The 14,499-nt window shown below is 41.2% G+C and overlaps 1 protein-coding gene and 1 non-coding gene across 2 annotated transcripts; both read left to right on the forward strand.

Moving 5' to 3' along the window:
* Window positions 1–1,838: 1,838 nt before the first annotated feature.
* Window positions 1,839–11,816, forward strand: LOC110521531 (serine/threonine-protein kinase PAK 2). Its single transcript, XM_021599134.3, has 15 exons — window positions 1,839–2,085; window positions 5,354–5,686; window positions 7,137–7,243; window positions 7,397–7,544; window positions 7,640–7,671; window positions 7,978–8,097; window positions 8,193–8,325; window positions 8,443–8,506; window positions 8,586–8,634; window positions 8,881–8,993; window positions 9,168–9,285; window positions 9,483–9,582; window positions 9,899–10,095; window positions 10,254–10,391; window positions 10,577–11,816. Exons 2-15 carry the CDS (start codon window positions 5,497–5,499, stop codon window positions 10,661–10,663), a joined length of 1,596 nt encoding a protein of 531 aa, XP_021454809.2. The 5' UTR covers window positions 1,839–2,085; window positions 5,354–5,496; the 3' UTR covers window positions 10,664–11,816.
* A 1,891-nt stretch (window positions 11,817–13,707) lies between these two features.
* Window positions 13,708–13,778, forward strand: trnag-gcc (transfer RNA glycine (anticodon GCC)). The gene has a single exon. It is a non-coding gene; the product is annotated as a tRNA-Gly (tRNA).
* The last annotated feature ends 721 nt before the right edge of the window (window positions 13,779–14,499 follow it).

A 14,499-nucleotide genomic window follows, 5' to 3' on the forward strand; every position in this document is an offset into this window, starting at 1 on the left:
AGAAATGTCCTCTGGTCTGATGAAACAAAAATAGAACTGTTTGGCCATAATGACCATCGTTATGTTTGGAGGAAAAAGGGGGAGGCTTGCAAGCCGAAGAACACCATCCCAACTGTGAAGCACAGTGGTGGCAGCATCATTTTAATTTTATTTCACCTTTATTTAACCAGTTAGGCTAGTTGAGAACAAGTTACGAGTTACACGTGGAATAAACAAACATACAGCCAATAAAACAATAGAGAAAAAAGTATATATACAGTGTGTGCAAATGAGGTAAGATAATGGAGGTAGTAAAGAAGGGGGGAAATTAGTGGTTTCTGTGGTAGCATTAAGTGTGCAGGTGGAGCAATTGAAGTTGAGGATTCCTGGTGTTTGTGGTGCCCACCGTTTGGTGCGACACAGACCCGGTAGTGAGAGGGATGAAACAGAGGAGTCACTGTCAGTCCTTTTGAGTTTTGAATCTCAGTTTTTACATGATAAAGTCATCTTAGAATGTATCAATTATCCTGTTAGATCTTGTGTGCCAGAGCCACTGCAATGTTTCTGGTGCAACATTTATGGTCATGTCATGTGTGTAGGAGGGAGATTCCAAGATGTAGGAAGTGTGCAGGAGAGCTTGTGTAATTTCGGTGTTGTAAAAGTTGTATGTGTCAACTGTAGGGGTGCCCATGTTTCTGGGGATCAGAAGTGTCCGGTGCGAGAGAGGCAGGTAGAGGTGGCCAGAGGCAGTGAATAAAGTAGAGGAAGATGGGTTGAGGGTGAGGGATCCCTGTGTAGTGTATCTGTGCCAGCACAGAGAGAGAGGCCAGTGAGTAGTATACACTACCGGTCAAAAGTTTTAGAACACCTACTCATGACAGCTAGGCACACTCTTGGCATTCTCTCAACCAGCTTCATGAGGTAGTCAACTGGAATGCATTTCAATTAACAGGTGTGCCTTGTTAAAAGTTAGTTTGTGGAATTGCTTTCCTTCTTAATGCATTTGAGCCAATTGGTTGTGTTGTGACATGGTTGGGTGGTATATAGAATACAGCCCTACTTGGTAAAATTCCAAGTCCATATTCTGGCATGAACAGCTCTGCTGCAGAGAACAAGTTTATTAGAGTTACCAGCTTCAGAAATTGCAGCCCAAATAAATGCTTCAAAGAGATCAAGTAACAGACACAACATCAACTGTTCAGAAGAGACTGCGTGGATCAGGCCTTCATGGTCAAATTCCTGCAAAGAAACCACTACTAAAGGACACCAATAATAAAAAGAGACTTGCTTGGACCAAGAAACACGAGCAATGGACATTAGACCGGTGGAAATTTGTCCTTGGGTCTGGAGTCCAAATTTGAGATTTTTGGTTCCAAAAGCTGTGTCTTTGTGAAACGCGGTGTGGATGAACGGATGATCTCTGCATGTGTATTTCCCACCGTAAAGCATGGAGTAAGGGGTGTTATGGTGTGGGCTTGCTTTGCTGGTGAAACTGTCTGTGATTTATTTAGAATTCAATGCACACTTAACCAGCATGGCTACCACAGCATTCTGCAGCGATACGCCATCCTATCTGGTTTTGGCTTAGTGGGACTATCATTTGTTTTTCAACAGGACAATGACCCAACACACCTCCAGGCTGTGTAAGGGCTATTTCACCAAGAAGGAGAGTGATGGAGTCCTGCATTAGATGACCTGGCCTCCACAATCCTCGACCTCAACCAAATTGAGATGGTGTGTGATGAGTAGGACCGCAGAGTGGAGGAAAAGCAGCCAACAAGTGCTCAGCATATGTGGGAATTCCTTCAAGACTGTTGGAAAAGAATTCCAGGTGAAGCTGGTTGAATAGCTACCGCACAGTAGGTGGCAGCATGCACAAACAAAATGCCATGATACCAAAGAAGAAGAATCCACCCGGTCGACAAAGAATGACGAAAAAGTTATATAGGAACTGTTGAAATCATACATTGGTTTACTCTGTATATTCTGTAAACTCTACATCAAATCTTTATATATATTTTTTAAATTTAACGTATGTACAAATTAAAGCTTTCACAGCGTCGAGGATTTGGACCCAAGTTTTCTGTTGTGTATGGAGTCTGTCTGGTGAGTTGCGAGTCGACATCATTGGCTAGCAAATAAAATACCCGTAAATTATTACCGGCACCGAGAAAACGCGCTATCTTATCTAGCTAATGTCGTTATGTTGCTTACCAAATGTACATCTGTATTGTCAAGCAGGGTTCGTTATTGTCTGGCGTTCGTCCTTGGAGATAAACTAGTTTGTTAATCTAGCGCTAGCAATAACAGCGCAAGCTAGCTAATTCACACTTCTAATGTTGTTAGCTAGCTAACAATATGCAATTAACGTTAGCTAGCTGGCTGACTGAACTCCGGACAACTGTTAGCCTAGCGAACTTTAGGTAGCTAGCTGGCTAACTGAACTCCAGACAACTGTTAGCCTAACTTGCTTTAGGTAGCTTAGTTGAAAAGGTAACATTGTTAGCTAACTAGCCTAGACTTAATATCTTCGTGAAATCAGGCCTAACTATTTAGCTAGGTTCACCTGCAAGTATTACGTTTGATCTTTCACAGTGACTCTAGAATGCATTTTCCATCTTGGAAATGCACGTTTGGAAGTCATAGGGGATGATCTAGTTCCCTACTGTGTTGCACATTTCAGAAACCTTGACCTAACATTAGGTCAATGGTAAATAAAATAAAAATGTTATCCTTTATTTAACTAGGCAAGTCAGTTAAGAACAAATTCTTATTTACGATGATGGCCGAGTGAGAGAATTTGTATGTATTCCTCTACCTTCTTCTCTCCTTCCTGACTAGCTGAAGTTAATGATCTGAAAGGTGATTATGATGATGGTCATGATCATACCCAGTCGATTTATTGTGTTTCTCGATAGTCTGACATGGATTCCGCTCTTCATGTCCTCTCTTTCATCTGTGCTGGTCTGAGAAGATGGATACATGTGAGCAATATAGTGAACATCCTTTTGTAATGAATTGGCTTTCACCTGGTCACTTCTTTTACATCATAGATGGAGATGACAAAGGATATAATGAAAGGGAGACCGTTACATGCTAGTAATGTGGCTGCTTTTTGTGATGCTGCTTCTCCACCCAACCCTCCCTGTTGTTGATCTCTACTACAGAAATGATTAACCCTCTAAAAACCCACCATCGTCTGCACTTCTACTGCCTTTCTTAGCTCTGTATCCAGCACCTTTCTGAAAAATGACAGTAATTACTGTTGAGGGGCATATAATCAATTCTAGACCTACCTATTTTCTTGCCCAGTCCCTTCCTATTGCCTCTGCAACACACCCATCCAGTGTTGTTCTTCCCAGAATTACAGTACCGGTCAAATGTTTGCACACACCTACTCATTCAAGGGTTTTTCTTAATTTGTTTTACTTTTTTCTACATTGTAGAATAATAGTGAAGACATTAATACTATGAAATAACACATGGATTCATGTAGTAACCAAAAAAGTGTGAAACAAATTAAAATGTATTTCTTCAACGTAGCCACCCTTTGCCTTGATGACAGCTTTGCACACACTTGGCATTTTCTCAACCAGCTTCATGAGGAAGTCGATTCTAGATTTAATTTTGGATTGGAGATGCTTAATGTGAGTAACCAAAAAAGTGTTGAACAAATAGAGATTCTTCAAATAGCCACCCTTTGCCTTGATGACAGTTTTGCACACTCTTGGCATTCTCTCAACCAGCTTCACCTGGAATTATTTTCCAACATTCTTGAAGGAGTTCCCACATGCTGAGCACTTGTTGGCTGCTTTTCTTTCACTCTGCAGTCCAACTCATCTCAAACCATTTCAATTTGGCTGAGTTCTGGTGATTGTGGAGGCTAGGTCATCTGATGCAGCAGTCCATCACTCTCCTTCTTGGTCAAATAGACCTTGCACAGCCTAGAGGTGTGTTTTGGATCATTGTCCTGTTGAAAAACAAATGATAGTCCCACTAAGCACAAACCAGATTGGATGGTGTATTGCTGCAGAATGCTGTGGTAGCCATGCTCGTTAAGTGTGCCTTGAATTCTAAATAAATCACTGTCACCAGCAAAGCACCCCCACACCATAATAACACCTCCTCCAAGCTTCACAGTGGGAACCACACATGCAGAGATCATCCGTTCACCTACTCTGGGTCTCACAAAGACACGGCTGTTGGAAACAAAAATCTCACATTTGGGCTCATCAGACCAAAGGACAGATTTCCACCGGTCTATTGTCCATTGTTCATGTTTCTTGGCCTAAGCAAGTCTCTTCTTATTGGTGTCCTTTAGTGGTGCTTTCTTTGCAGCAATTTGACCATGAAGGCCTGATTTATGCAGTCTCCTCTGAACAGTTAAGTTGTCTGTTACTTGAACTTTGTGAAGCATTTATTTGGGCTGCAATCTAAGGTGCAAGTAACTAATGAACATATCCTCTGCAGCGTAGGTAACTCTGGGTCTTCCTTTCCTGTGGCGGTCCTCATGAGAGACAGTTTCATCATAGCGCTTGATGGTTTTTGCAACTGCACTTGAACAACTGCAACTGCACTTTCTGTATTGACTGACCTGTAATGGACTGTTGTTTCTCTTTGCTTATTTGAGCTGTTCTTGCCATAATATGGACTTGGTCTTTTACCAAATGGGGCTATCTTCTGTATATCTTCTGTGTACCTTGTCACAATACAACTGATTGGCTCAAATGCATTAAGGAAAGAAATTTGACAAATTAACTTTTAACAAGGCACACCTGTTAATTGAAATGCATTCCAGGTGACTACCTCATGAATCTGATTGAGAGAATGCCAAGAGTGTGCAAATCTGTCAAGGCAAAGGGTGGCTACTTTAAAGAATCTCATATAAAATATATTTTGATTTGTTTAACTCTTGTTGGGTTACTACATGATTCCATATGTGTTCATAATGTTGATGTCTTCACTATTATTCTACAATGTAGAAAATAGTAAAACAAAGGAAAACCCTTGAATGAGTAGGTGCGTCCAAACTTGACTGGCACTGTGTGCGTATGTTTCGAGGGGGAATGACAATGTGTGCTATGATAGGAAATCTGCTCTAAGTTTATATCTCTGCATAGTCATAGGGGAATGCTGAAAACATGCCAGAGAGAAAATGAGTTCTGACAGAGCAATCTTCCTGTCTAGATAAAGGTGCTCCTCTGCGGTGTAAAGTCAGTTTCACCTCAAGATAAACATGAATAGGTTTAAAACCATAAAACTGGACTGCCTCTTCTAAAGCAAATACCACCTAATATGTTATGCAATGTGCATGTGCTCTTGTTCACCTGTCATTTTTGTGGTTAAACTGATCATGTCTCTGTTTATCTTGCAGATATCACCCCATGCTCTCCTTCTATTCTGATTCCCATTCCTGATTTCTCTGACCCACCTCTGTCTATTGTGCACATTAGCACTTTCTTTGCTCCTGTCTGTCTCTTTGTTACCCTCTTTCTGTCCTTCCCGCTCCCTGCGGCCATGTGTGATAACGGGGATCCCGAGGACAAGCCCCCAGCCCCCCCAGTCAGGATGAGCAGCACCATCTTCAGCACAGGCTCCAGCAAGGACCCGCTCTCAGCCAATCACAGCTCCAAGCCCCTGCCCTCGGTTCCGGAAGAAAGGAAACCCCGCAACAAGATCATCTCAATTTTCTCAGGAGCAGAGAAAGGTGAGACGCGAGTCCATAGAGGTGGTGCACTGGCAGGGGATCTAAAGCAGTGGTTCCCAACCTTTTTCAGTTACTATACCACCAACTGAATTTTATTCTGCCCAGAGTACCCCTGAAGTACCCCCTCGTGCATTATACCAGTAGGCCTATCGTCTCATGAGTCTTCTCAAGTACCCCTGGTGGATAGGCCCAGTACCCCCTGGGGTCCTAGTGTCCCTGGTTGGGAACCTGACGGAATGGGTGTGGATCCAAATTTTCTGGACCATCTTACAGACAGCCAAAGGTCCCGAAGCTTCTGCGCATATTAGATTCTGCTCATGTTTGATCAAAGCTGAATAAATGTCTGCAAGATCACACGGTAATGATATCATTCTACATAACAGTACCGAATAGAATAGTATTACGCAGGGATGGGGAACTGGCGGCCTGCGGGTTTTGAAGTCACTTAGATCAATTCCCTCAGTCGGGGTCAGAATAGTTAGAATAGTAGAATACACAAGGTGCAATTTTGAAATTTGTTTGTGCATCAGCAGTTTTACTCTTATGTCAGTCAATTAGCCCATGTCTACTAAAATGTGTTAGCTGGCAGTTAGTTTTCTAAGTTAAACTATCTTAGCTTGTTGTCATGGTTGAGTTACCAGCTGGGGGGCCCCATTGATTTTTATTAGTCAGTCTCACTCAGATATCATATTCAAAACTGTGAAAATATCACTCCACCCTATGGTAAAATGTGTAAAATTGCAGGATTACAGTATTTTGTGGCCCCCACTCCCTTCAAAGTTGCTGATCCCTGGTATAACGTTATTGGAATACAAAAAAACACCTAATTTCTTATAAGATTTTAGGATGATTGTGCGAATGGTCGCATTTTTCTGTCATGCCCGCGCCACTAGACAAAATAAGTGCTTTGATTGGAACTAAACACGAGCTATGCTCCAGTTAACATAATCTGCTCTAAAATTTGCTCTCTGTACATAATTCAAAACAACACTGTATAGCTCAAGAAGATCTAACCTAAATGCATATCTCTATGAACCTGGTTGAGATCAAATGGTTGGTATGCTGCATGGGCGTTTTACCGCTAGAACTTGAAAAAGTATTACTCACAATTGACAGTGAGAAATGTGAAAGTAGAGAAATGCATGTGCAGAATGTGATTCGGATCTACAGCTCTGGGGGAAAAAAGATCCAGGGGGCTGGATGGGACAGTTATCTATGGAGCCACAGCCTCAGTCATTTTTTAAAAGGTGCATTAAGAGGCTACATTTCATTCAGTGTATCTTAGTTCAGAACCAATCCATGTTATGTTAGTTTCCATCTGTATGCGTCAGACTATCCAGTGACGGGAGCAGTTGAGTTTCGGTCTTTCCGATTTCAGTCTATCCGTTGTTAGATCTGATTACATTTATTAACAGAGAATGTAATGATGGTTTATTTGATTGACTTTCAGGTGGTAGAAAGAAAGACCGGGACAAAGAACGACCAGAGATCTCTCCTCCTTCAGACTTTGAACACACTATCCACGTTGGCTTTGATGCTGTCACTGGGGAGTTCACTGTGAGTAGGGTCACTTTCATCCGACTTTTCAACTCTTATTCCAGGGATACTCAAATCCCAGCCTGGAGGACCATAGTACTGCTTGTTTTTGATTCTACCCGAGTTAGTTGATTGACCCCTGACCCCATCTCTTTGTATCCTCCTCTCTGATAGGGCATGCCAGAGCAATGGGCACGGCTCCTCCAGACGTCAAACATCACCAAGTCAGAGCAGAAGAAGAACCCCCAGGCTGTTCTTGACGTGCTCAAATTCTATGATTCTACAGGCAACGGCCGCCAGAAATACCTCAGTTTCTCCTCTGGTGAGCTTTCTCATGGATGACACTTTGCTGTTTTCTAAGATTGTTATGGACTCTTTCAAGACTGCAATTATTTCCCTCTCCCTTTTCATTTTTAGAAAAGGATGGTTTCCCTGCAGGACCCCACTCTGTAAGTACTGACTTCTTTCTAGTTATTACTTCAAAATCTGTCGTTCTGCCCCTGTTGTCCGGGCGCGAAAGATGTGGATGTCGATTAAGACAGCCCCCCGCACCTCTCTGATTCAGAGATGTTGGGGTAAATGTGGAAGACACGTTTCAGTTGAAGGCATTCAGTTGTACTGACTAGGTATCCCGCTTTCCCTTACTAGCTACCTGAATACTATGGGCTGGGATTTGTTGGTCCTTGACCTCATTCATAGCACCCCTGAAAATATGTGTGGGCTATATATGAAATGTCTTATCTTTTCTGCAATAGCCGGTCAAAAAGGGCACGGAACCCTCATCGATCATTATCAAGGACATTGATGATGATGATGATGATGATGATGAAGCTCCTCCACCCATTGTGGCACCACGTCCCGAATACACTAAGAGTGTGAGTAATTTTGACTGGAGCTCACCTCAATTTTATTTTGCTCTTGCTCACAATCGCTCATTCCCTCATTCTTATTGTGTGTGTTTCTGCTGCAGGTTTACACTCGCTCCGTCATTGACCCCATCCCTGCTCCAGCCACGTGTCCAGATGGAGACGCAGCCTCCAAGGGTCTAGACAGACAGAAGAAGAAGGGCAAGATGTCAGATGAGGAGATCATGGACAAACTGAGTAAACACACTACATTTCTTACATTACCAACATGACAATTTTACTGGTAGTTATTAATATAACTCTCTTGTCAGGAAAATTTAGTATTGGTCTGTATAACTTTATCTTTGCCCACAGGAACTATTGTCAGCATTGGAGATCCCAGAAAGAAGTACACAAGATATGAAAAAATTGGACAGGGGTAAGTTAATTTGAAGGTGGTAATTGGGGTGTATTGTGTGTGTCCAAGTTATTAAAAATATGTAACCGTCTCCACACAGGGCTTCAGGGACAGTGTTCACAGCCATTGACGTCGCCACTGGACAGGAGGTAAAGGGGAATTAAGGGTCATTGGTTGACTGACCAGGGATAGGTGGATTGAGGAGAATAGTAAAGGGTAGGAGACCTTGAGAGTTGAGGAATGATGTTCAAAGTGCGGCAGAGACTAGATACAGAGAGACAGAAATGGGGAAAGCGTTTGAAAACTGTAAGCCTGGCAGGAGTTGAGAGATTGCAGGATAACAAATTTTAGAGGATCATTTTGAACCTTTCCTTATTTCTGGCTGTTTTTCACAGGTGGCCATTAAACAGATCAACCTACAGAAGCAGCCCAAGAAGGAGCTGATAATAAATGAGATTATGGTGATGAAAGAGTTAAAGAATCCGAACATTGTCAACTATGTAGACAGGTAATGGAATGGTCAAATATATAATTAAGCTTAACAGCACTAACTTTGGTGTAAGTTGGGGGTGCCAAACCTAACTTTCTGGTGATGGTGGAACACTACTGGGTGTACGATATTGTACAATACAATATACCCTAACAACCTCTCTGGCTTTGGTGTCTTGTGTGTGTTTGTTAGTTTCCTGGTGGGAGAGGAGCTCTATGTGGTGATGGAGTATTTGGCTGGTGGTTCGCTGACTGATGTGGTGACAGAGACCTGCATGGACGAGGCTCAGATAGCTGCTGTCTGCAGAGAGGTGACAAGTTCTTATACGGCACACTGCATTAACCTTGACCTGTTTACCCTTTAACAGTGGCTGGGTGGGTAACTTGTGTGTTCACATTTAGAGCCTTTATTTTATGTGGAAATATTGACCATTGTTTCTTCATCCCCTCTCGCTCCATTGCGCGCTCTCTCTCTCTTTCTCTCTGCCATTGGTTTCCCCATCTGAAGTGTTTACAAGCACTGGAGTTCCTTCATGCGAACCAGGTCATCCATCGTGACATCAAGAGTGACAACGTGCTACTGGGAATGGATGGCTCTGTCAAGCTCAGTGAGTCTCCCTCTCCCACTAAACAACCCCAGGCCTATGTAGAGGAAGTAACAGCCCTAGTTGGGGGTGGAAATTTACCTTATTGAAAGTCTGCGGGTATATGGATTCGCTTTGATATTGTGAAACTGTTCTATATTCATATTTATAGCTGGAATTTGCCATCTGCATCCTATGAAAGATAAGTACCAATTTGGCAAGGATAGTTAACAAATGACTATTACAAGCTGGTGCTACTGTTTGTACTGCTACCCTTCAGTCCCTCACTAACATATGTCTCCATCTCTCTCTGAATTCCACCTCCCTTCTCTCTGTGCAGCCGATTTTGGTTTCTGCGCCCAGATCACTCCAGAGCAGAGCAAGCGCAGCACCATGGTGGGTACGCCTTATTGGATGGCTCCTGAGGTGGTGACCCGGAAAGCCTATGGGCCTAAGGTTGATATCTGGTCCCTGGGCATCATGGCCATTGAGATGGTTGAGGGGGAGCCTCCATACCTCAATGAGAACCCGCTAAGAGTAAGTGAACCAAAGAGCAGCATCCTCCTAAAATTCAATTTATTTATTTTACTATATCACAGTGCATCAAAAGCTAGTTCCATAGTGATACTGACATGGATGTAACATACTTTTCCAGCACCTCACAGTTCTCCTCTTCCCACTCTCCTCTCCCCCAGGCACTGTACCTGATTGCCACAAATGGGACTCCAGAACTTCAGAACCCAGAGAAACTGTCTCCCATATTCAGAGACTTCCTTAACCTCTGCCTGGAAATGGATGTGGAGAAGAGAGGTGGGGGCAAAGAGCTGCTGCAGGTGATGACCCATCCTATCTATGGCTTCCTTTGTGATTTGCTCTTCTACTCTTGTGCCAACTTGACTGGTTGGATTTGGCTGTATATACTCCTCCATCATTACCCTGTCTGCATGTACTACAATAGAGATGAGCTTCAAAGTTAACCCTTTACTCTCGTTCTTCTCCTTCTCTTCTTTTTGTCTAGCATCCCTTCCTGAAGCTGGCAAAACCCCTGTCTAGTCTTACACCTCTAATCTTGGCTGCTAAGGAGGCCATGAAAGGCAACCGTTAACCGAACAAATAGAACATACAAACAACGCTGTGCCAGATCTGTGCCAACTGTTTAGGTTTTGTGCCAGATAATAGGCTGTGACACCACCATGCTCCAGTCTGATAAGCCCTGACAACCCTCACTGTGAAGGAGACCAAAAACATCCAGAACACTACCCACCGCTGGCCATATGAACTCTGATTCTCACTCAAATCTTTGAAGACTTTATTTTGTACAAGAAAACATTGGCGGTGGGTCACGTTGGGGCTTAATTTGTATTTAACATGGAATGAGCATAGCTATCTAGTTCCTACTTTTTGGAAGAAATATCACTGCCTTAAATGCAAAACATTGCCCAATGCAGGGGTAGGCAACCTCCTGTTCCAGGAGTGCCACAGGTACTTCAGGATTTTGTTCCAACTAGGCACCACACCCGACCAACTGAGCTAAGTTCAGCGATTGCCTAAATTCAACACACCTGGTCTTCCAGGTCGGTTAAATCAAAAACATGAAGTGCCTGTGGCACTCCAGGACTAGGGTTGCCTACCCGTGGCCTAATGTATTGTTGATTGTGTCATGTTGGTTTGTTTCTCCATTTTTACTGTCATTGTAGTTTCCTCTACAGCTAGTTAGTGTCCTCTTAATAATTTTGATACTTGAATTTCATGTGTCCTGACTGATCATGTTATGGGCCTATCATTTAATGAAAACTGTTATTCCACCTGGTGCCTGACGTAATCTTTGGATTATTCTCACATTTGTTATAGGAAAGACATTTCAAAACATTTCTATTATTACAGTGAATGTGGTGATATTGATGATGATATAGGGTTGCCTCATTTGGCAGTCTAACCAGTGATTTCCTCTTGTATCATTAGCCTCTTCTTGGTAGTGGAGGTGCAATTTATGGGCAAATTCAATTGTAGAATGACAGGGTTTATTCTAGCTTGTGCCGACTTTCTTTGTTCTTATTAAAAATGGAACTATTGTACATGTCGAATTCTGTACTTTTTGTCTAATTCAGTGCTGAAGCTAGGAAGATATGGATGTCAGGCCAGGTAGCTTTGTAGGCTAGAGAAGGCAATGTAAATGTACTGTTTCTTTGTTTTCTATTTGAATAACTAACAATCTGATAATTGTCTGCGAATTCTAGTAAATGCAGCTGTTAATTTTGTCCTTATTCTTGATTTATTGTTATCTGTATACCATGACTCTTAAATGGAATGGAGATGTGTGAAAGTCACACTAAGAGACCATCCAAGAGTGGGCTCAAGGAATGATACTCCATGAGAACATCATTTTGTAGCTATTCAATTTGGATCAAAAGACAGACATTTGTTTTTCATAAAACACCTTACGATTTTGGTTGTCTTAACTCATGCCTTTATATACACTCCCCTCCATATGTATTTGGACAGTGAAGCTAACATTTTTGTCTCTACTCCAGCGTTTGGGATTTGAGTTCAAATGTTTTAAATGGGGCGACAGTAAACGGTGACTTTCTGTATTTGAGGGTTTTACCTTTAGAAATGAAAGCACTTTATGTATCTAGTCGCCCCCACATGAAGAAGTCATATAAGTATTTGGACAAATTGATTTCTAGTGTATCAAGGTAGTCAAAGGTTTAGTATTTAGTCACATATTCCTTGCACACAATGACTACATCAAGCTCTACAAAGTCGTTGGATACATTTGCAGTTGGTTTAGTTGTGTTTTGGGTTATAAAATAAAAGCTGACATTCTGTACTGTCACCTAATCAAGGATCTTCAAAATCTAGGGTTATTAGATTTATCCCTGGGCACACAAAGCTCCACTATTTAGTAGGCCTACTTTTTAGAAAACAATTATTTTACCTGGGCTACAACACAGTGCAATGTGGAATGTATTATTGTTATCAAGTGAATACACAGTTATTATACACTGCAGTGAGGTAGGCTAATTTGAATAACCACTCATACTTCCTGTTTTGTTTCATGCCAAAATAACTGCATAGGCCTGATTATGCAACCGTGTGGGTCTATTCTCCACAATTTAGAAGGTCCAGAAAGGTACATTAGCAGGCCACTCGTTTGGTGTTGGCCTTTTTTTTCAGGATGTAGCTGGTGTTAAAATAATAGGCTTACTATAAAAAAATATGTCTTCTCCTTCCAACTCCACTCCTGTTAGGCTACAGCATTATCTTCCATTCAGCAAGCTTCAGCTCTCCTCCAATAGTCTAATAGTAGTAGGAGGAGCAGAACGAGGAGGAGGTCGAAATAAGTGTCCAACAAGCTTTAAAAGGAATAGCCATGGCAGCGGAGAGGCCAGGTGCGTAATTGCGCAACAGAACAATGAAGACAGACATACTCGAAGTAGCCTATAGCCTAAGTTAGAAGCGTATGCATATTATCCCATAATTCATAAGCTTAATGTTAGGCTTAATAATGCGGTGAATATATCCAGTCAATTTACACAGCGAAATAAAAACAAGTTTATCAGATAATGAAATCATAGGTAGCTACCTACACTGTGCGCTCCCAAGGCTGCGCTGAGTGCCCTCCCTCCCAGAGCTCTGGTATACAGCTCGAAATGCTACCCAATTGTTTCAGTTTTTTTATGAACAAGAAATGTATCCTACGTAGGCTACAACAACACAATGTAATGAAGAATGTTAATATTGTTTTCAAGTGAGTACAAAACTCTACTCTATGCTGTAAACTGCAGTTAATAGCCTAAGGCATTTAAATGACTGCTCAAAAACATGCATATTCATTTCAAAATAACTGCATCTAGCCTGCTTAATTGGACAATCATTCGGGTCAGTCATGGGTACTTTCTCTGCAGTTTAGGTCCAGACACATTAGCAGGACTGTATAATATGGTGTATTTTGTCATGAAGTATCAGCTAACATGAACATGTTAATGCAAGGATTTGTAGTTTCTGCGTTTGGCTGCCATGTTTTCATAAAAATGTTTGAGAATGAGGTGAATAACATGTTTTCTTACTACAACAGTCATTACTATATATTCGTCAAATACCGTATTATTATACTGTTAATAAATCTTGCTTTTCTACAAAAAGTAAGCATTGGTGGTTCAGTGGTAGAATTCTCGCCTGCCACGCGGGAGGCCCGGGTTCGATTCCCGGCCAATGCATCAATATCTTTTGCTTCCATTATCCACTTTATTTTCCTTATCTGTTCTTCACTCTTTTTGTAGCATTCTTTAAAAATATGTATCATGATTTGAACAACTAAGGGTAGCTATAGCTAGCTAGTATTGTTGATTAATATTATAAAACTCCACAACTTTTTTATTTTTTATTAACAAATATCAACAAACAAAAGAAGAATAGTCACATGCAAACAAGCATACATACAAACTATTTACATTGCCAGGAATCCTAAACAAACAAATCATATTCATTAATTATATAACACGTTTTAATGGCATTTTTGTTTTTCATTTTAGTTAAAGTAGTGCCATACTGTTTAAATTAAGTTATAAAGCAAAACAAGTTAGGTTTTGAATTAGACCATTTGCATTTGTGAATATGAAATTGACCTAGTATTATTAGCAGTTGAATTAAATATACTACGTCTTTATCAAAGTCAGAATTCCTGAAATAAAACATTATATCAAAACCATTAAATAGTACAAGCTGTCCTATTTTTTTTGTAACAAAATTCTGTATGTCAATCCCAAAAAACTCGACTATAAATACAGGCAAAAAACAAATGCAAAATGGTCTCCTTCTCCATTCCACAGAAATCACATTTATAGTTAATATTCAGCTTGAATCTTTCCAAAACATGTTTCACAGGATAAATTCTATGTAACATTTTAAAATAAACTTCCTTTACCTTGTTACTGATAC

This window comes from Oncorhynchus mykiss, chromosome 4 (assembly GCF_057628025.1).
Source record: "Oncorhynchus mykiss isolate SJ-2025 chromosome 4, ASM5762802v1, whole genome shotgun sequence".
Classification (NCBI taxonomy): Eukaryota; Metazoa; Chordata; class Actinopteri; order Salmoniformes; family Salmonidae; genus Oncorhynchus; species Oncorhynchus mykiss.